General features: G+C 43.7%; 1 protein-coding gene across 4 annotated transcripts in view; it reads right to left on the bottom strand.

The window, feature by feature from the left end:
• Positions 1-22965, bottom strand: part of cfap221 (cilia and flagella associated protein 221) — a 431960-nt gene that overhangs the window by 2459 nt on the left and 406536 nt on the right. For all 4 annotated transcript variants that reach the window (XM_070874512.1, XM_070874515.1, XM_070874508.1 and 1 more), the window contains exons 22-24: positions 21706-21801; positions 18225-18335; positions 12033-12089 (exon numbers count right to left, since the gene is read on the bottom strand). In XM_070874512.1, the coding sequence (XP_070730613.1) occupies positions 12033-12089; positions 18225-18335; positions 21706-21801 (264 nt within the window). The remainder of the gene's footprint in view (positions 1-12032; positions 12090-18224; positions 18336-21705; positions 21802-22965) is intronic.

Raw genomic sequence — 22965 nt, 5'->3', positions numbered from 1 at the left:
TTCCAGGCTCAGCGTTGGAGCAACAGGACCTTGGAGTGCTCTATTTGTGAGTTTTTCAAGATTGGGCTTATTAATTATGTATAGGGAGCTCCTGGTTTGGATTGAGCCTGAAAGTGTGAACTCACTGGCAGTGGGACAGGAATTATCATTTAGCTGCAACTGTGATTTAAAGTCCTTCTCATCATTTGTTGCTGTGCACTAAAGAAGTTGTGGCTGGATCAAGGATCAGGTCTATTCCATTTTCTGACACTTGTTCGAATTTCTTCTGGCACAAAGGGCAGCAAAAAAAAGTTGCCCTCTTTGGCATGCTAAATCCCTCACATATTTAATATCCAGGTTGTTTGGCAGGAGGTGGCAGACTGAGTCAATACAGTGTCTACCAATCAGACAAACTGGAAACAGATGAATCAAAAAGAAATACTCTTAGGAAGTCTCCCACGGTAAGCCTGGCCACCGCACTATATTAAGTAGAATGGCGAAGTATCCAATGTTTCCTTTCACCCTGTTGTATCCTGATAGACTTAATGCAAAACATTTAGAATATAGCTCTTTCTAACTTGCTTGTACTGAAGTAGGCCCGCATTATTATGGTTCCTTAAAATTGCAACTGTTGTCACATGACCATTTGGAAAGGTGACCCCAGTACTATTATGAACTCTTGCTCCTGCTGGCTCCACATTATGGTAAGTAAAAACACAAAAACTTGCCTATTCTATGGCGCCTTCTAGAACGCCCAGATGCTGCCGCATTTGGCATCAGGATCCAAAATCAGGCATTAGGCCCCTGAGTAGCATGTTTCAGGGGCATAATGTCTATTTTAGGCGAGTGTTTTTAGCACTTGAAATTAGACAGTTACCAAATTGGCAGTTAATGCACTTCCTGAGGAGATCAGGCATGAGTGCTTGCACCCGGACATTTGATCCCCAATTCCTCTTTTCTGTCCAGAAATCGGACGGGCAGAGACCAATTTCTCCCTCATCATCTCTGGATTTAATTAATAAAATTATTAACTCTTTGATTGTTTTGTGGAGAAAATGAGGTTGGAAGATGCATGTGCATTGGATTTCTGATGCAAAAACATGCATTGCATGGTCTTGACTCAAGCATTTCATATAATGCACTTTAACTGGTGCATACTTTAATATAAATATTCACCAAGGGGTGCATCAGAATACTGCAAATTGACTCGCATTCCATGTTCACTTGCTCCCTCTGGGAATCTGCTTCGTCATCAGTCAATGGTAAGCCATCAGCTGGTTTTATGGGGCTAGATTTTACACTTTTGTGCATATTGCCCAAAAATGGGCATTATTTCCGGCGTGGGCGATAAAAATGGGTTTTCAGATCGCCGGCTTTTCGCCCATTCTCTAAGCACCTAGTTCCCATTTTTGAAGTTGGGCGTTACCAAGAGTGATATGAAATGGGAGGTAGCGTTATATCTCTCTGACCTTCTGCCGTAAAGTGTCGCTGTCCTTAGCAATGGCATGGCAACGCTCAATTCCCGCGATTTAGGAGGTCAAGGGTCATCATGACATACGCAGAAAGAGGAGACAGAGAGAGAGGGAGCTGAGAGGGACTGAAGGCTTGCATGGGTGTGGTGTGGCTGCTTTGGGAGGAAGGAGGAAGAGTTTAGAGCTTTAGAGCAAATAGGGAAACAAAAATTAGCTGTTACCAGCCACATATTTGCCTGAATTTGGCCGATAATGGAGGAAGAGGAGGAGGCACCACAGCACGTTGTGGAGACTGACGCTGGCGAAAGCAGCGAGCTGGGAGAGGAGCACATTGGAGGGCGCAAAAGAGCCAGAAGGTTCTCGGACGAGGCAAATGCCTCCCTCCTGCACGAGGTTGACTTACGCTGGGGTGATTTCACACAGGGAGGGCGTGGGAAGCCCACCCCAAAGACCTACCAGAAGATATGGACCGAGATAGCAGAGGTGGTCTCGTCGGTGACCAACGAGGTGCGTGGGGGCAACCAATGCCGCAAACGATGGAACGACCTTGTGGGATCCACAAGAGTATTACATTTATTTACATGTACTTATGTATTTATATAATTTGATTTGTAAGAGTCATGAGTGACTATCATCAGATGTGAGGTCTTTCACTTTTACCGGATATGTTGTACTCAAAGCCTGCGGTCATGGTGTACGTCTTTAGGTAAAGAATGATAATTATCATAATAAGCATGATAACATCTGTCGGTTATGTGTTGTATCAGTCTCTGTGACAGGATCTAGCAATGTTATCATGCAATGACCTCATGCCACGTCGTCCTGTCACCTTTTACAGAAGAAGCTATCGACGAAGAGGTCATTGCAGAGGCGAACGGGTGGGGGGCCACCAGTCCCCAGCGACATCACTGAGATGGAGGAGCGGGTGCTCACACACCCGGACAGCCACGGACGCATCTGCAAACCCTGAAGTGAAGCGACGTGAGTAAAGTTTACACCATTGCGTGATGTAAAGTCAATAGATGCCACACCCATTCATATCTGAACAATCATATATGATATATGATTTCTAAAATTGTCCTTGAAATAATGCTGGCCCAATGCAAATGTGTTGATGGTCATGAAATGTGATGTCTGTGATGATTTTAATAGCATTGGTGCTTTTGTTGTGCATATGCCGTTTGTAGCGCTGGCCTCATCTTGTGACCCTAGCACCTCCTTCTCCTCTAATAACCTCATTTGTGTTTTGCAGCTCAGCCAACAGCGCGGCCGCAGGCAAGACCACAGAGGCCAAAAGGTGGGGCATGGGGCCTGACTTTCCGGACGATCCTACATCTGGTGCTGAGGAGCTCCGATTCTCGCCCGTCAATCCGCTGATTCTGTTCTCTACGGATGAGAGCGAAGACTTCGAGGAACCTGCATCGCCACTCTCCAGAAGCCATTCCAACCCAAGGACATCTAGTGCTCCTCCGGTCATTCCCGCCTCCACTCTGGAGGTGCCGGCCCCAAGCACCTCGCCACAGAGCACCCCATTTGTCCCCAGGATGGCGCCGATCCCGCGGAGGCTTCGTGGACTGGTCCACAAGCGCCACATGAGAGCCGAGAGATGGTACAGTTGTCCAGGAGGACTGAAGACATTGGTGACCAGCTCATCGAAGCAATGGGGGGCATATCCCAACAGCTGGCCACCATGACTGAGTATATTCTGTGGATGGCGGAGGTCCTGGATGCGATAGCCAGGAACACTGCTGGCACACGCCTCCCAGTGGTCCCAGAGCGCGGCAATCCACCCCTAGGTTCCGCACCACCACTGCGAACGACAGATGAGAGCAAGGACCAAGATCCTGCTTCTGCATCAGAGAATGCTCCCCCCTCGGCAACCCCTGCTCCCGTACCCGTGCAACCACCAGAGTTGCCTTCATCCCCCCCAATGGGGCGCCACCTGAGGAGCTCCTCGGCCAGGTGCCATGGAGCGAGGAGGGGAAGGGATAGAGGCGGGGTGAAGAAGGGAAGGGGGGAAGGAAAGTGAGGTGCATGTCCGCAGGTGATGGCTGTGTTATATCTCCATCTGGGTGTATGCAATTTGTTGTAATGTATGGGGGAGGGGACTACCCTCCTGCTTTGCATTTGTATTCTGTGTTGTTGGACATGTTGAACATTTGATTGATGTCAATGGTGGAAAAAGTGGGGTGTGGGCAGGAGTTGGGTGGTTTTGCCCGTGATACTTATGATTTCAGACCAATGTTGGTATAACATTTTTCTAATTGAACATAACCTTGTTGCGCATTGTCTCTCAGATAGCTGGACCATTACACAGTGGTGATTCTTTAACATGAAAGGGTTAAATAAAACTTAACTTCAATCAACGTAAACTTTAACTGGCACCAAGGTGATGGGCACCACTGATGTCTGAGCTGCATACACACAGCAGTGTGGCAGCATTGTTACTCACAGCAATGTTCTTTCAGGAAAATCGTTCAGATATCAGCTCCTCACGTAAGAGTCTTGCAGCTATGTAGCCACCACGGGCCCTTTCCTGTGGTCTGGAGGGGGTCATGGGCATGGTTGCATAGCCAGCCTGATTGTCTGGCCTTAGGTCAGCATTCAGCCCCTCGTCATCCTCTTCCTCTCTCTCCTGAGATGGAGCATCAGTCCCTTCTGGCAATTCTTGGCCCCTCCTGATAAACAGATTGTGCAGCATGGAGCACACGAGCACAAATTTATCTACTTGCTCAGGGTTGTATTGTAGTTCCCCTCCTGAGTGGTCCAGACATCTGAAGCGCTGCTTAAGCACAGTTATTGTTTTGTGGACCACATTGTGTGTGTCTCTGTGGTTCTGGTTGTATCGCTTCTTGGCCTCGGTGTGAGTGTAACGCAGCAGGGTCATCAGCCAGGTGAATAGGCCATATCGGTTATCCAGCATTGTCCTTGTGGTTGACTCTTAAAGTGTCAAAAACAGCGCTCTCAAGCAGGATGTGAGCCTCATCGAAGTTGGCCGGACATTTGGCATTCACTGCCATTATGATCTGGTTGTGGTCGACAACTAGTTGGATCTTCAGGGAGTGAAATCCTTTTCTGCTACGAAAAAGCTCCGGGTCCTGTGAAGGTGGCTGCATGGCGATGTGAGTGCACTGTAATGCTTCCTGCACCCTAGGGGACTTAGCAATGCAGTAGAATGTTCCAGCCCTGTCAGTCAGAGCCTCCGTGGTCATGGGGAAGCGGATAAAGTCCATCCTTTGCATGTACAGGGCCTCCGTGACCTGTCTAATGCAGTGATGGGTGGCATGGTGAGACAGATGGCAAATCTCGACCACGGAGGCCGGAAAGACAGTGCCGCGGTGACTTTGACCTCGACCGACACTGATGTCCTGATGACAGGCTGCATATGTGACCTGATGAGCTCACATATTTCATTGATCATCACCTTGTGGAAGCACAGTCTCCGAAAGCAAGTGTGGTCGAACACGTCAAGGTAAGCCCTCTTTTCCCTGTACGTGCGGGGTATGTATGGTCTGGCCCTTCTCCTCATTCTTGCACATCTTAAATTGAGCACATAATGATGTGCATCATACATTGAGCCATCTGCACTCTGCAGCATCTGCGTATTAATTGATGCAGGCTGAGAAATGGTGGTCCCATTGCAATGAAAGTAGAATAGCGAATGATCAAAAGCAATAATTTCCTCACTAAAATACACCGAGAGTAAACCCCCAATAGTCCAGAGTCTGAAAATATGTCTGTTGTGATGGTCATGTCACCTGAGAAGAACTCCAGAGTCAATCCAAAGTCCCCCGACGTTGAAGCAGTCTTTTGAATGAAGCGACCTGCGATTTTAAAAATGGCAACCACAGCGCTGGCTTTCATTCAGAACAGTTCCACTTTTTCCGGGCATTTTTTTGGATGAGCGATATTGTGGGCGATATGTGTGCGAGGTGGTGAAAGTGACGGTGGGCGATCTCCTGGGCGTTAGTTTCGCCAAATGTGCTCTTTACGACAAAATAAAATTGTATTATTGAATCTTAAATTCCGTGTGGAAAGTAACGCTGGGCGATACTATGGCATTGATTTCGCCCATTCTGATGATTCCGCCCAAAAAAAGTGGGCGGGGGGTATTATTTTTTCCCGGCTTTAAGTTTCCGAAAAATGCCCGTCAGTTTCCATTTTGTGGCTAAATGGGCGATATATGGGCGTTATACATTATTTCAGCGGTAAAATGGACGTTCAGTGGGCGTTAAGCATGCAAAAAATGTGGAAAATCTAGCCCATGGTGTTATTTGACTCCCATGGACAGAAATTGGAAATTAGTGCAGATTATCTGTTTGAGTTGTGTAAATAATTTTGGGTTGTCTATTGGTTTAAAGAACCAAAAGTGACATGAGGAAAAACTTTTTTACACAGCGAGTGGTTAGAATCTGGAATGCACTGCCTGAAAGGGCGATGAAGGCAGATTCAATCATGGCATTCAAAAGGGAATTCGATAAGTACCTGAAGAAAAAAAAATTTGCAGGGCTATGAGGAAAGGGTCGGGGAATGGGACTAGCTGAAGTGCTCTTGCAGAGTGCCGGCATGGGCTCGACAAGCCAAATGGCCACCTTCTGTGCTGTAACAGTCTATGATTCTATGATTCTAATTGTGCATTCACTCATAAAATAATGGACCAGAATTTGCAGTATGTATTACAGCGTATAGTGAGAGTATGCCATCATACTGATTTGCGCATGCGCTAAATCCTGAACTTGCGGTCTGTCAGATTACGACATGTCAGATCATTCACACCACCTTGGAAATCCCAATTGCTGGTGCAGAGTTGGGCTAATTGCCCAGCAACTGCCCAGCAATTAATTACATATGAAAATTTTATGGCTGATGCAGATTTTTTGTATCAGTGTAAGGGGATACCTCAGGCATGTTTTAATATTTTCATCTCGGAAATTGGACTGTTTAATTTTCTGCCATGAATGTACCATTTGCGCTGTTTGAATTGATCCATAGATTGTCATCCACATTCGTAACTTAGCTTCGTTAATTAAACATACACAAAGTATAATCTGCTCCTCTACATCCTGCTGTATCTGTATCAAATGCGTTTTTGTTGTTTTTGCAAAGATTGGAGTTTTAATGAAGTTGATAATTATTACCAGCAAATTCAAATTTTTACTAACAGAACTAAGATGTAGTGAAGTTGGTGGAATCAAGCTAATTAGGAATTAAATTCCAATCCTGTAAAGTAACTGTAACTAAATCTTATTATCAGATTCATAAGAACATAAAAAATAGGAGTAGGATTAGTTGGTTTTGATTCTAAAATGATCTAAAATTTAATTCTGTTTGATGATTGGAGCACCAGACCCACAAGATCCAAGGTATGCTTCCACACACTTCCCTGGGATCCATGAGCCATTACGCTGCTGTAATGTCTGTAGCTCCACACTGTGGACGCTTGTGTTAACTGCAGCTAGTACTGCTTAATAAAGAGAAAGTCACCTGACCAGGAGGAGAAGTTTCCGGAACCTGCACCCATCTTACAGGTTGTGTGTTGTGTGCTTCGCTGAAGATATCACATTTGGCAATAGGAATGGGATGTAATCGGATCACACAAAGCTGAAATTTTTGTTGGTAAAGGATTCAGCCAGCCGACAGAGAGACTTTGAGAGCTTCTCTGTTTTTGGAAACAGCTACAAATCCGAGCTAAATTATGAGCACACTAGGCTAAACTGCCAGAGTCAAAATGGCTGCCCTATAGGAGTTATAGGGCATTTGGGGGCATTTCAACGCGGCCGTGAAAGTTTCACAACGTATGTGGATGGCTAGAAATGTTTTTCACTGCAAATAATATCATCGAAATTCCCAGTAATGAAGACAATATCCGGGCGGTATTGGAACGAGAAAGAGCTATATTCTTAACTGAGGCCGGGCCCGAGTTATATGAAATGCTGATAAATGTGCTTGTGCCTGACAAGCCAAAGGATACAATGCTGAAACAGAAAGTTAGAACAACATTGCAGTCCCATTCTGTTAGAAATTGCTGAAACTTATCGTTTTCAGAAAGCCAAAGAAAATATCAGTGAGTACATTGTAGCATTAAAAAACATTCACTGTAATTTCGGAGACTTTCAGAACCGAGCATTGCGAGATCATTTTGTTTGTGGGATGAAAAATGATGCGATCAGAAGAAAGTTATTGATGACGCCTAACTTGACTTTTGATTTAGCTTGCCAGACAGTTAGGTCGATGAGCATGGCCGACCAATATTCCCAAGAATTTCATACTAATTTCAGTCATCAGACAACCGAGGTAAATCGCCTGCAGGGTCAAAGTAAAAGGCGGTGGGGCTCCAAAGTCTCAGAAACTGGAAAGCATTGACATCCTGCTATCGGTGCCTGGGACAACACATTGCTCAAAGTTGTCCATATGTGAAGGCAGAGTGTTTCGTCTGCAGGAAAACTGGGCATCTTGTGAAAGCATGTCGACTGAAGGGTAAACCAGCTTTCAAAGCTATGAGTAGAAATCCTCAGAGATTACATAGCATGGAAGAACAACAACAGGACGAGGAGATGTTAGAGTTAAACGTCATCAGGAGCACGAGGTTAACGGATGGCGATTTGAAAAGTATCATAATCCACATAGATGTTGCAGGATTCAAGATACCCATGGAAATCGACACTGGTGCATTCATGTGTAGTACCGGAGTGGCTATACCTCGACAAATTGCAGGATTTCCCATTGAAGACAGCCAAGATAGAGCTGCAAGGCTACTTGGGAGAGAACATTCCGGTGGTAGGTTGTATCACCGTACCGGTGAAATACAAAGATCAAGTTCAGAGCTTGCCTCTAATAGTAGTGGCAGTAGACAAGCCTGCCTTACTAGGAAGAAATTGGTTGGGATCACTGAAGCTGGATTGTAATGAGATTTTTCGTGTTGAAACGAGATTTGCGTCAAAGGATGATGTCATCAAAAATTATCCGAAGTTGTTCTGCGAAACGGGCAGCCCGATCCAAGGCTTCAAAGCGAGTGTCAGGGTACAGAAGGACACTAGATTGGTTTACTGCAAGCCACGTTCCGTACCATATGCACTCAAGGAGAAAGTTGAGCAAGAACTCAAAAGACTAGAGACTGAGAACATTATTTCTAAGATAGATTGATGTAATTGGGCTACACCTATTGTTGTTGTACCTAAGTCCGATGGTAAGGTAAGATTGTGTGGTGATTATAAAGTAACCGTAAACCAGGTTCTAGAGGGTAATGTCCCCAATACATTGCCAAATCGAGAAGATTTGTTCACAAAACTGACAGGGGGTCAGATCTTCTCAAAGTTAGATCTTACGAATGCCTGCTTATAGCTTGAACTAGATGAGGAGACCAAGTCATACTTGACTATAAATACTCATCTAGGCCTATATCAATTTAATAAGCTACCATTTGGAGTGTCTTCCGCCCCTGCCATATTCCAAGGGGTAATGAACCAGATTTTGCAAGGTATTGAAGGGGTAGTATGTTATTTAGATGACATGCTAATTTCAGCACCAAATAAGCAAATTCATAACAACATATTGAATGAAGTCCTCAAACGGCTAGAGATGCACAGAGTACGAGTGTCTGCTCACAAGTGTGAGTTATTTCAAAACTCAGTGAAGTACTTAGGGTACAGAGTAGATAAAGATGGTTTATATCCAACCAAGGAAAAACTGGATGCAATCAGAAATGCACCCACTCCCAAGAATGTCACTGAACTTCGATCATTTTTGGGTCTTTTGAACTATTATGGAAAGTTCCTTCCAAATATGGCTACAGTATTACGTCCACTAAATGAACTATTTAAAAAACAGGTCCATTGGAAGTGGCCAAAAGAATGCGATACAGCAGTCAAGGAGTGTAAAAGCAACTTGGTAGAGAGCACCATGTTAGTTCACTATGACGTATCTCAGGAGATCAAGCCTGCATGTGATGCCTCTCCGTATGGAGTTGGGGCAGTAATCTCTCATGTATTACGTAGTGGGGAGGAGAGACCAACTGCTTTTGCTTCACGCACTCTCAGTGCCAGTGAGTGTAATTATGCGCAAATCGAAAGGGAAGCTTTGGCATTAATTTTTGGGGTCAAGAAGTTCCACAAATACTTGTATGGCTGTAAGTTTACTCTTGTTACGGACCATCAGTCCCTGACAACAATCCTCCATCCAAAGTCTCCAGTTCCGACATTAGCTGCAGCCCGAATGCAGAGATGGGCTTTGATTTTGCCAGCATATATATATGATATTGAATACAGTCAATCAGCTGATCACAATAATACTGATGTTATGTCTAGATTGCCTTCCCCATCACAAGTTACACCTGATAGGGAAGAGGTGTTCTATTTTTCATACATTGATGAACTGCCAGTCACAGCTGAAGAGATTGGTAGAGCAACCAAATGTGACCCAGTTATGTCAAAGGTGTATGATTATATTGTAAACGGATGGCCAAACCAGGTAACAGACAAAGATATTCATCCATTCTTCATTCGTAGAAATGAATTATCAGTCGATAAAGATTGTATCATGTGGGGTGCAAGAGTGGTTATACCAAATAAATTCAGGTCCAAATTATTAGAAGACTCCATGACCAGCACCTGGGAATGTGCTTGAACAAGAGTTTTGCACACAGTTATTTATGGTGGTCAGGTCTTGATAAAGATATAGAATACTTCATAAGTCAGTATACGACATGTCAATCGGTAAGCAAACAACCACCATCAGTATCATTACAGCCATGGAAATGGCCTCCCAGGGTGTGGCAAAGGCTACATATCGATTTTTCTGAGCTAGAAGGACAACAATTGTTCATTCTGATTGATCACCATTCGAAGTGGGTAAAGGTGTTTCCAATGTGGAAAATAACAAGTAAAACATTAGACATTTTGCAAAGTTTATTTTCTTCATTTGGCCTCCCAGAAGAAATTGTTTCGGATAATGGACCACAATTTTGTTCAGAAGAATTTGCACAGTTCACGAGCAAAAATGGTGTGAAACATACCAAGGTTCCGCCGTACCACTCTGCTTCGAATGGTGCAGCAGAGCGCACTGTACAAATTGTAAAACGTGCCCTCATCAAACAAATGTTGGATCCAAATCCAAAGAAACGACATTGGACCACAAATTGGCTAATTTTCTAATTTTCTAATGACATATCATAATACTCCTCACAAAACTACTGGTAGAACACCAGCAGAGTTGTTTCTCAAACGACAGCCACAAACCAGATTTTCGTTGTTAAAACCAAACTTGGCACAGTTTGAAGAGACACAATTAAGACAGAAAGAGAATCATGATAGAGGTAGGGTGAAAGAGGTAGAGGTAGTGTGAAATTAAAACAGAAAGTGAGAGTGAAGAACAATCACCATAAATGGGTAAAGTGTTATCAGGAAGAGTAGTAAAAATATGTGGTCCTTGCACATATTTGGTCAAGATGTTTGATAATGGACAGGTTAGGTTTTTTCACATTGATCATATTTTACCCACAGACATGGAAGTAGTTGAGAGTGGGAGTGATTCAATTATTTCTGACTCATCAGATAGTTTTGATACACCAGTAGTATATCCTACATCCAATGTACTGGAAACAAAGCCAAGAGAAAGACAGAATTTAAGTCTGAGTCCGAGTCAGGAAAACAGTCTGAAGTTAGAGAGAGTTCAAATAGAAATCAAGGGCATCCCTCAGGATCAGCCTCGAATGAGTTTAAATTCGACACCATGTTTGGAATGTTCTGTTCGAGAGCGAAGGTATCTTCTTTGAAACAGAAAACAAGTGGTTAAGCTTGATTTATAAATATGGCAAAATAAGTCCATATCATTTGTTATGTATAACCATTCAAGTTATGTATGATGATTGTTATAATAACTTCGTCATTAAGGAGGGAGAAGTGTAATGTCTATAGCTCCACACTATGGACGCCTGTATTACTGCAGCTAGTGCTGTTTAATAAAGAGCAGGTCACCTGACCAGCAGGAGAAGTTTCCGGAACCTGCAGCTATCTTACAGGTTGTGTGTTGTGTGCTTCCCTGAAGATATCACAGTTGCCATCGAATATGTAGCATCAGAGAGCAAGTTCACAAAGGAGGGTCCCCATCAGGTAAATTCTTACACTTTTCAGATGCCGGTGGTGTTTGTACACCCCCAACCGCAACTCTGCCTAAATGTCTTTTTTAGTCCCTTGTTTGTTTATTTGAGTTTTAGCAATGTACCAAATAAATCATGACTCTTATTGATATTCTCAGAATGTATCCATTTTTTGGGGTCTAATCTTTTCCCCGATTTTCTCTTTTTTTTGATGCAACCCAAAAAGCCCTGAAAAAGCTGTGTTTTTAAATTGGCAACAAAAAATTATTAAATGATTGTTATTACTGCTTAGACTATCCTGACTATGGGTGACTGAATGCTGTATCTCACAGTTTTTACAGGTGAAAGAATCTGTGATGTGAGTACTCAGTTTTCATTGTTGTACTGGTTAAAGATTTGCAGAAAAATATAAAGGCAACAGCTGTATGATGTTCTTAGATATTTCAGACATAGGACAATTAGTTACAAACTGTTTATGCAATATTTACCTTGGAATGGGTTCAGTAGCAGACAATGTTGGTGAAGGTTTAGGCATTAAGTGCTGACTGAAAGAAAAAAACAAATCAGTGATTAATATTTTTTAAGATACTTTTTGAAGAATTGCAATTTCCTGCCTTTTTTCCTTTTAAACAACAGGTCCCAAGGTAGGAAGTAAGTGAATGCATTACTTCAATATGTAGAAAGATTTTAAAAATTGCATTTACAATAAGTACAGGGATAAGAGCTGTGAGTTACTAAACAACAAATTTGTGATTACTAAAGATACAATCCATGTTAAAAATGCACAATTTTTTTATTACTGTGTTACGAATCTGCATTGTTGTTGGGAAGTTCTATCTGTTGGTCGCACAGATTAGAAGTTTGGATGAACACAGCCAAAATGTTCAATATGTGCTCCCAACAGGCATGACTCCCCAGTTGGAAGTAAAATTACCTAATATCACTTGCAGATGGAAGCTTTCTAATACTGATAGCTAGAGTTTAGACTGCACAAACTTTAATTAAACAGAACAACAGTGCAGAGGAAGTAATTTCAATATAAAGTAATCCTCCCTCAATTTATATAATTCTAAACTATAGTGGAAATATTTCCAACTTGACTTCGAAGAAAAAAATGCTCTGTGAAGTTTTTCCGTAGCCTAAGACTCTTTAAGATAATTAAGCAAACAACCAGATCAATCTAACATTACAATCTTCGTTACTAAACTAGGGTGACCTTACATCCCCTTTGTTCGGGGACAGTTCCCGGATTAGGTACTGTGTCCTGGGGCAAACAATGTCACCAGAAGAGTCCCTGGTTCAGAAAACTCATCCCCGTATAAAATCTTTGTTCATTTTAAACACAAATGTACAGCAAACCTGGCTGGAGATTCTCGGCTCGTTCCTGCCCGGTTTGAGTTCAGCAACGGATTCTCAGGAGCCATTTGAACGGAGACAACGATAGCGGCCCTGCTTTCCCACAATGCAGCGTGGCGGAGAAAAGGTCCCATCGATAGCTCGGGCTGCACTGCACTCTGGGGGATTGAGTTACCTGATCCCGTATTTCACTTAATAGTGACTGGCCAGAGGGTGAAACCTTTAAAATGCGCGGGAGAAGCTGAGGGCGTGTTGAGAGCTGGTGGGTGAATGGATTTACTTTACCTCAGATTAGTATGGTGCATTGTGTTTTTTTTACTGATTAAGGCAAGCTCTAAGTTCTCCCACCAGGAAGAGATTTCTGAAACTCTCTGAGATAGAGGGTGTTTCACACCTTACATGAAAAATCTGAGTCTGTTTGGCACAGATTTAAAACTGCAAAATTATAAGTTAGAGTATTCGGGGACAAGCATAGATAGAACAGCACTATTTCCAGAACACATGCAAGATTCAAGATTTGGTGTAAAGTAAAAATGACATTGGGCTAGAGCCTCCACTTTTGTGTTTTGGGCGATATTTCCGGCGTGGGTGGTAAAAAAGGGTTTTCAGATCGCTGGCTTCTCGCACATTCTCAAAGCACCTAGTCTCCATTTTTGAAAATGGGCGTTACCGCGAGCGATATGAAATGAGCGTTATCATAAAATTTTTTTGACCTTCTGCCATAAAGTGTCGTCGTCCTTAGCAATGGCTTGGCAACACTCGATTCCCGTGATTCAGGAGGTCAAGGGTCATCATGACATGCGCAGAAGAGGAGACAGATGGAGAGGGAGCTCAGAGGCACTGAAAGCGTGTGTGGCTGTGGTGTGTGCTTGTCTGGCTGTTGTGGGAGGCACAAGGGAGATTCACCAGCAGCAAAAAGCCTACTAAGCACCAAGAACATAGTTGGCACTGAGTTTATGTCCAACAAATAAGATATAACATGGAAAGGATGGAAGAGGCCCTGGAGCTGGTAGCCAGGAACACTGGTGACAGAGGGCTCCCAGTGGTCCTGTAGCGCGGCACTGCACCCCAAGGTGCCGCACCCGCATTGCCAAGCACACGAGAGCCAGAAGCAACATCTTGCTTCTGGCTTGGAGCACCTTCCCACCTCAGGACCGTCCTCTCCCGTATCTGTCCAAGCAGTGGTTCGGCCGTCACAACCCCCCCCTCAATGAAGCATCGCCTGAGGAGCTCCTCGGTCAGGCGGCTTGGAGTCAAGAGGGGAAGGGGTAGAGGTGGGGAGGAGAAGCGGTGGGGGGGAGGGTTGGTTTGTACAGAAATACTGATGATTTCAGACTAATGTTCAGTTTAAATGTTTTTTATTTAACAAAACCTTGTAGCGCATTGGCTCAGATAGCTGTACTGTTACATGCTGGTGATTCCTTAACATCAAAGGATATAATTACACTTAACTTCAATCAACTTAAACTTTAACTGTCACCAAGGTGATGCCCACCATTGATGTATGACCTGCACAACCAGCAGTGTGTCAGCCTTGTAAATAACACCAACGTTCTTTCAGGCAAAGCGATCATTGATGAGTTCCTGACGTAAGGCTCTTGCAGCTATCATGCCACCATGGGCCCTTTCATGCGGTCTACAGGGGGGCGGGGGCATGGCTTCAGTCTGATTGTCTGGACCGATGTCAGCGTCCACCTCCTTGTCCTCCTCTTCCTCTCTCTGGTGAGGTAGACTGTCAGACTCATCAGGCAATTCTTGTCCTCTCCTGATAGCCAAGTTGTGCAGCATGGAGCACACCACCATGAATTGAGCTACCTGCTCAGGGTGGTATTGGAGCTCGCCTCCTGAGTGGTCCAGGCATCTAAAGCGCTGCTTCAGCACTCCAATGGTTTTCTCCACAATATTGCGAGTTGCTCTGTGGCTCTCATTGTATCGCCTCTCGGCTTCGGTATGGGTGTCACACAGTGGGGGGGTCATCAACCAGGTGGTGAGGCCATATCCTTTGTCACCAAGCATCCAGCATTGACCTTGTGGCTGATTGTATCTGACTTGTTTAACAGTGCTCTCATGCAGGATGTGAGCATCGTGCATGCTGCCCGGAAATTTAGCATTTACTGCCATTATAATTTGCTGGTGGTCGACAACCAGTTGGACATTCAGAGAGTGGTTCCTGAAAACCTCTGCATCCTGAAAAGGTGCCAGCATCGTGATGTGCGTACAGTCTATTGTCCTCTGAACCTTTGGGAAATTTGCAATTCTGGAGAATCCTAGAGTCCTCTCACTCTGTGCCTCCCTGATCATAGGGAAGCTGATCAAGTCCCTCCTGTGTGCATGCAGGGCTTCAATGACATGTCTATTGCAGCTGAGAAAATCCGCAAATTTCTCCAGCTGTGGCCTGAAAAGAACCCGAGGCGTAGAATGACAGTGCCGCGGTGATTTTGACCTCGACGGACAGTGCAGTACTGATGGTGCTGGCAGGCTGCAGATCTGCCCTTATCAGCTGGCATACTTCAGTGATAACCTCTTTGTGGAAGCGCAGTCTCCGAAGGCAGGTGGTGTCGGGCAAGTCGAGGTAAGAATACTTCTCCTTGTACTTGCCGGGGGGTGTAACATCTGGTCCTCCTGATCAGTCTATCACGTATTACATTGGGCACATAATGCAGTGGAGTGTACCTTCGGCGATCTCGAGTCTGCTGCATGTAATTGGTCACCAAGGGAGAGCGAGAAAGGACAGGCTCCATTGCAGTAACTCTCTGCTTTCCACTGATTGGTCACAAACAAGAAATGTCCCGATGAAGACACCTATTCAATTCCAATCGGTCACAGTATGGTCAAGATGTTTGTAGAGATGTTCACATCAACTCCAATGACCTGCAGAGTATATCTGAACTCCACTGAGGTTGAAACACAGCAGCCTTTTGAACGATGTGACCTGCGATTTTAAAAATGGCAGCCACATCGCTGGCTTTAGTTCAGAACAGTTCCACTTTTTCTGGGTGTTTTTTTGGACGAGTGATATTGTGGGCGATAGTGGTGAAAGTGATGGTGGGTGATCTCCTAGGCGTTAGTTTCGCCAAATGTGCTCTTTACGACAAAAAAAAATGGGCGGGTGGTATTATTGAATCTCAGCGTTAATCCGTGCGGAAAGTAACGCTGTGCGATATTATGGGCGTTTATTTCGCCCATTCTGATGATTCTGCCCAAAAATGTGGGCAGGCAGTTATATTTTTTCCCGGCGTTAAGCACATGGCGAAAATAACGCTCAGTGATAAATTTCCTAAAAATGCCCGTCAGTTTCCATTTTGTGGCAAAATGGGTGATATATGGGCGTTATACGTCATTTCAGCGGTAAAATGGGCATTAAGCATGCAAAAAAGTGGAGGTTCTAACCCTCTGTCTCTACATGTATTCCATTAGCAGAAACAACAAAGTCGTCATGCCAGTTTTCTTACATCCTGGCTACTTTGCTGTGCTCCCACCCTGTGAATCCCCGGATTTGGTCACTCTATACTAAACGTAACCTTGCTGATCAAGAAAGGAGGGAGAGTAAAAACAGGGGACTATAGGCCAGTTAGCCTGACATCAGTAGTAGGTAAAATACTAGAATCTGTTATTAAGGACATGGTAACAGGGCACTTGGAAAATCACAATATGATTAGACAGAGTCAACACAGTTTTAGGAAAGGTAAATCGTGTCTGACAAATCTATTAGGACAAGAAATTGATGTAATTATCACTGCCTAGTAGTGCCAGTGATGCAGCTAAAAATGGCGGCTGCCACTCTTGTGCCAGCTAGAGATGGGCCTGGTGGCTGTCGCCATATCGGTCACCCCCTTTGCGCTGCTGATAATATTATTAATTTGGCATATTATAGGTGCACATTTTACCCCATCATACCCACATACCATAACGAGAACAGGGTGGTTGGTTCTGCACTCATGCTGCTGCCAGTTTAACTGGCATATTCCTGACAGCATGTGAGGCTCTTGTCACAGGCAGGTGAGGAGTAAATATTCAAATGTTGGGGTCCTATAAAGTAAATAGGATCCCAATGCCTGTTGCATTCAGCATGAACCAATTTCTGGTTTGAGTCCTAAAAGAGGCATTACGTCACTTGTTAGCATATTCAAGGAGCCCATTGCCATTTTTAAAAGTCCGCCAGGGATAGTGCCTGGAAAATAGACAAATTGAGGTCCAATTTCATGCCCATGAACAACCATACTTCTGAATACTTCTATTAGTTCTCTCTTGACTTTACTGTTCAAGTGAAGAGAGACCCGGGGGGTGGGGGGGCTACCGCCAGTGGACACTAACGGGGTACAAGGATGTTTTTGCCCAGGAGGGGCGGGGGGGGGGGTGGGGGGTTACCGCCTCCTGGGAAATTGCCCCAGAGGTTTGGGAGGCGCTGTCCCAGCATCGCCGAGCGCGCCGACCCCTCACTGCCCCGTAGGGGAAATTACTCAGGCGCAGGCAGGCATCTGCTTCCGGGGTACTATTTAAAGAGTAGGCCTGCAACGCTCCGGCCTGCCATCTTTGTTGGTCGGCTCGACCATGGCGGCCCTAGCATGGACCGGGCCGCCATCGTGCAGCCCGGTACTCTGATTCGGGTGCCGGGCCACTGGCCTGGTCTCACGCATCCCTGGTGGCCCAGTGGCGGCCACCAAAGGGCCATGCAGAGTGCGCAGTGGCCCTCCCCTTTAATTGAAGGGGAGGGGCATTGTAGCGTCACAAACAGCACTCTGCTTCCTTTGAGGGGTGGCAGGCCCAATTCCGCATCGGGGACTGGACTTTCATACTGGGCGATAAAAGTCCCGACTCCGGAAGGTTACCGCCCCCAATCGGGATGCGGGGCAATTTTGATCCCCCCACCACCATTTCTCTAATATCTCTCATAACTGAAGTCTCCCTGGTATCATCTTAATAAATTTCTTGTGTAGCTTCTCTGGATTACTTACAGTACAACCTGAACTATCATAGCAGAAGAACAGATCTAGTTACCATGTGTAGTGACTTCATTAACAGGTTCTTTTTGATTGCTGCACACAATCACTAGAGCAATTCTTTCCAAGGAATTCTACTCAATTTATTGATCCTCTGTGAAATCACAGCTAAAACTTCCAAGAAGAAAATGGGGCAATTTCAGCAGGGCTGGCACACCGACAGTATTATACATGCCGCCCGATTTTGCTTTCCTTCCTGCCAGTTTTCTGCCCCTGCCTAAATTGAGCTTTACTCCAAACAATTCTTCCAGATATGTAAGACGTGAACATCTCCCCAGTTCTCAAACCATATATATATATATTGATGTGGTATAAAATACATACCCATCCTCTTTTGCTGTTTCACCTATTGGTATCTCTTGTTGTAGCAATAAATTTTGAATCATTGAGAATTCAGCTTCCAACATTTCTGGTGTTAGTGGTATTTCTTCAGGACTATAATGCAAAGATCAACAATTATTGCAAATACGCTCGAAATCTGTCATGGGCGGTGCTGCAAAACGGGCGGTATCGGATCGGCCCATTCTGTGCAGCGTCTGATATTTAATTCTATTAATTGCAGTGGAACTGAATATCAGGCGCTGCACATTACAGGCGGCCGATCCAATAACGCCCATTTTGCGGCACTTTCTGAGACGAATTTCTAGGTCCATATTTTTTTAACACAATAAAGGTCTAATTTGATTCAGTTTCTGTTTTTATTTCTATACATTGTATTTTATCTGTACTCTTACTATCAGGTTAGGACTCTTATCTAAAGGTTATTTCAATACTGTGTGATATGATAAGAGTTTCACTGCTTCTGGTATTCTGCTTTTTCAGTAATATGTAAGATTTTTCAATGGATTTTTGTCAATGCAAAAATGACTGACATATATAAAATTTATAATTAATCTCATTCATTTATGAAATAAAACTAAAATCTTCTGTTTTGTGGGAGGCAGATAAAGTAAAGCGATATTACTTGCAACCATATTCATCATCATCATCATCATCATCATAGGCGGTCCCTCGAAATGAGGATGACTTGCTTCCACGCCAAAAAAGGATAAGAGGATAAGTTCACAGATGTTCCAATGAAGGACCTAAAATTCCAGGTCCCGAACTACATCCTGAAGGGTGGAAGATGCCTGTACATGGATTTTTTTTAATGTGTGGTGGCCGTTGCACACCAGCCACCACACGGGCTTGACAGAGCTAGGTCTTGGTCCAATGGCAAGGAGCCATATTCATCATTCTCTGATTGAAGGGCTAGATCTAAATTATTTGAGGCTTACACCTTCAAAGCTCAAACAAAATGTGAGTCTGGGCCAATAGCTTCAGCACAGAACACAGTCCCTGAAACATAGCATTACAAAAAAATTTGAACAAGGAAATAGGTTGTTTGGTTCAACCAGTCCATGTTGACGTTTATCCTCTACGCGAGTAAGACAAATAAGATAATGAACTCCAAGTAGTATATTTAAAAAAAAATGAATATTGTTTTGCATAACAGAAGTGGGTGGAGAAGTGGGCAAGGACCTCCAACTCCACAGCATGAAGAGGAAGCACAGGAATGAGAGGACAGGAACAGGAGAGTCAGTAGCCAGGGAAAAGAGATCACAACTTAGTGCTTTCAATTAATAAAAATTGAAAGACTAAATAAAATCACTTTATGCCTGTCAGTTTTTTCCGTCCCTAACAAAGTCCTTAACTGTTCAAGATTTCTGCATATTTTCTTCATAATGCAGTAGTCTACATTTCTTCTGCCAGCAGACAACTTCAAAAATTTACAAACATACACTCTATGTGGTGAAGCTAATTACTTTCCATAACAATATTCACCAAAAAGCTGTTAACAAATCCATTTTAGTCTATCTATAACTCCCTTTTAAAAACATGTCTAAGCTTTGTGTGAGCTAACATACTTGCTCTAGTTTCTAATCTACTACTGTACTTCTATGAGGTGCAGCCTGAGTGAGATGACATTGAGCAGTAGGTAGCTGAGAAGATTCCCCTGGTGATTTAGAGGCCTGAGGTGATTCTCGTTTCAATGAAGTTTCAGTGAAGTTGCTGTCTCAGAAGGACTAGCTTTCAGCAACCTTTTTCTTGCTCTATCAAGGTATAGCAGGCCATATCTGAAGCTCTCTCATGTGTAGGTGTTGGAAGAGGCCTTAAAGAAGCAGGCTCATAGCCCCTGTCCGGATAGGTAGCAACATTTGTGACCATCTTTGCAGCCCATTGGTGTTGGGTGCAGGCTCTGGGGTGCTAGAGGTCAGTGTGATTCCAGAACAAATAATTCCAATCAGATCTTGGAAGCCCTGTGCAAATATCCTGCTCAGGCTGACCCTCAAAGGATCTAATTGGAACAATGTTAGCTGCCACTCCAGAAGAGCCAGTAATATTCTTAGAAGCTCTTCCTCATGTGCTATCCTATTGGTACTTGCAGGGATCCTCCAAACAGTTTAAAACTCAAATTGAAATATTGTAATAAGGCTCCAAATGTTTTGCACGAGAGTGCTGGCCACTCATTTCACAGCCTGCTCGAAAATTGAGTTATTTTTCAGCATGTACAGGGCAGTAAGCAGACAAAAATGGTTCCTCATATAGTTGTTAGGAGCCTGCTTGATTTTCTTTCCATTAATTCAATGATCACAGCAGGACACTTGCTCAGTGAGAGTGCATACTGGTTAGTAGCTCTGCTATTGTGGTCTTCCTTTCTCTATAATTCTTTATCCTAAGTGTTCTTGGGCTGGATTTTTTATTGCATCTCCACCCGGTTTCTCGGCGGTATTGGTCAGTTTGGGCGGAAAACTACCTGGCGAAAATTTCCAGAAAGAGTTCCGCCGGCAGTTTTGAAATACCGCTGGGGAGCAGACCGCTGGTGTGCACCATCAAAAACCGCTATCGCCTGACTTTTGACTCAGCAATGACCCATAGGTAAGTAGAAAAGAAATGTCTACGAGAAACAGCGGGAGCTGGGCAGTAGATAAGTAGCCTTGCAAAAAGAGGTAACTTAAAGGGTTTTTAATAATTATTTTAAAATTCCTTTACAGCAATTAAGTGGAAAAGGGTCCTGAGAATGTTTTCTGATTTTTTCATTTTGTGTTTATTGGAAAAAATATTTTGTGTGTTTTCCCCCTTCTGGGCCCAAGGACACTTGGGGGTTTGCGGCCTCGGTCTAAATTTTAGTAATTACCACCCATTTTGTTTAAGAACCACCCAATCGGCCCAAGATCGTGTTTTCCGCCGAGAATCGGGGTGTAATGTCCATTTATTTTTTTTGCGAGGCGGAATTTTTTTCCTTTTTTGTGAAATTTTTGACCCGCGGTAATTTTAAAATCTTAGTAGTATATTGGGCAGCAATTCAGCGCTGGTGGATTTTTGGGAAATTCTAGCCCCTTGCCTCTTACTCTTTTGGATATTTTTATGAAGCCTTTTTCTTTGCTACATGATGTTATATTAAAGCCTTCAGTTTCATTCCTGTCTTACTGTGCTCTCTGAATTCCTGGAGATTCTCTCTATTTTCTTCCAGAGTGTTTTGCTCACCAGCTTTGCCAGTTTGTCCCTCATTCATCAAGATTGTCACAGAAGTGCCCTGTGTTCTGATCATTTTCTTCAAAAGTATTTTTTCTCACAATTTTCTTTTAATCGGCTCGTGCCAATTGTCCTTATGTCTGCTAAATATGAATATAACCAAATAGAATTTTACCCAATTTCCTCTTCACACATATGCAGGTCTAACAGACAATTTTTGCCCATCCAGAGTCAATGGACAGAGAATCTTGCTCAATAGGTAATGCAATGGTAAATATTTTAAACATACCTTTCTATGATTATGCTTTTCTTGTCCTCATCTGATAGACTTCCCAATTGCAAAGGAACATCATTAGGAAGCATATCTAATGCAAATCGATCATGCCTAGATCAACAGAAATTTCCAGTAATCATTAATGCTAAAATACAAGCAACGCATTGTAGTTCAAAACTGTGGACGCCTGTGTTACAGCAGCTGGCGCTGTTTAATAAAGAGCAGGTCACCTGACCAGCAGGTCAGAAGTTTCTTGAACCTGCAGCCATCTTACAGGTTGAGTGCTGTGTGCTCTCTGAAGATATGACATTTGGCGACGAGAATGGTATGTAATCGAATAATACAAAGCTGAAATTTTTGTTGGTGAAGTATTTAGCCAGCCGACAGAGCGACTTTGACAGCTTCTCTGTTTTTGGAAACAGCTACAAATCTGAGGTAAATTATGAGCACACTTGGTTAAACTTCCAGAGTCAAAATGGCTGCCCCTATGGGAGTTATAGGGCATTAGGGGGCATTTCAACGCGACCATGAAAGTTTCAGAGCATATGTGGATCGGCTAGAAATGGTTTTCACTGTAAATAATATCATTGAAATCCCCGGTAATGAAGACAATAACTGGACGGTGTCGGAACGAAAAAGAACGATAGTCTTAACTGAAGCCGGGTCCGAGTTGTATGAAACGCTGATAAATTTGCTAGTGCCTAACAAGCCAAAGGATACAACACTGAAACAGATTCTAACTAAGTTAGAAGAACATTACAGCCCCGTTCCGTCAGAAATTGCTGGAAGTTATCGTTTCGGAATACGAAACCAGAAGACCGAAAAAAATATCAGTGAGTACATTGTAGCATTAAAAAAGCTATCGCTTCACTGTAATTTCGGAGACTTTCAGAACCGAGTATTGCGAGACCGCTTTGTTTGTGGGATTAAAAATGATGCGATCAGAAGACAGTTATTGACGACGCCTAACTTAGAAACATAGAAACATAGATGCAGGAGTAGACCATTCGGCCCTTCGAGCCTGCACCACCATTCAATAAGATCATGGCTGATCATTCCTTCAGTACCCCTTTCCTGCTTTTTCTCCATACCCCTTGATCCCCTTAGCCGTAAGGGCCATATCTAACTCCCTCTTAAATATATCCAATGAACTGGCATCAACAACTCTCTGCGGCAGGGAATTCCACAGGTTAACAACTCTCTGAGTGAAGAAGTTTCTGCTCATCTCAGTTCTAAATGGCCTACCCCTTATCCTAAGGCTATGTCCCCTGGTTC

Source organism: Pristiophorus japonicus, chromosome 3 (assembly GCF_044704955.1).
Source record: "Pristiophorus japonicus isolate sPriJap1 chromosome 3, sPriJap1.hap1, whole genome shotgun sequence".
NCBI classification, from domain to species: domain Eukaryota; kingdom Metazoa; phylum Chordata; class Chondrichthyes; family Pristiophoridae; genus Pristiophorus; species Pristiophorus japonicus.
The sequence above is the reverse complement of the archived record's forward strand: the minus strand, read 5'-3'. Positions and strand labels throughout refer to the sequence as shown.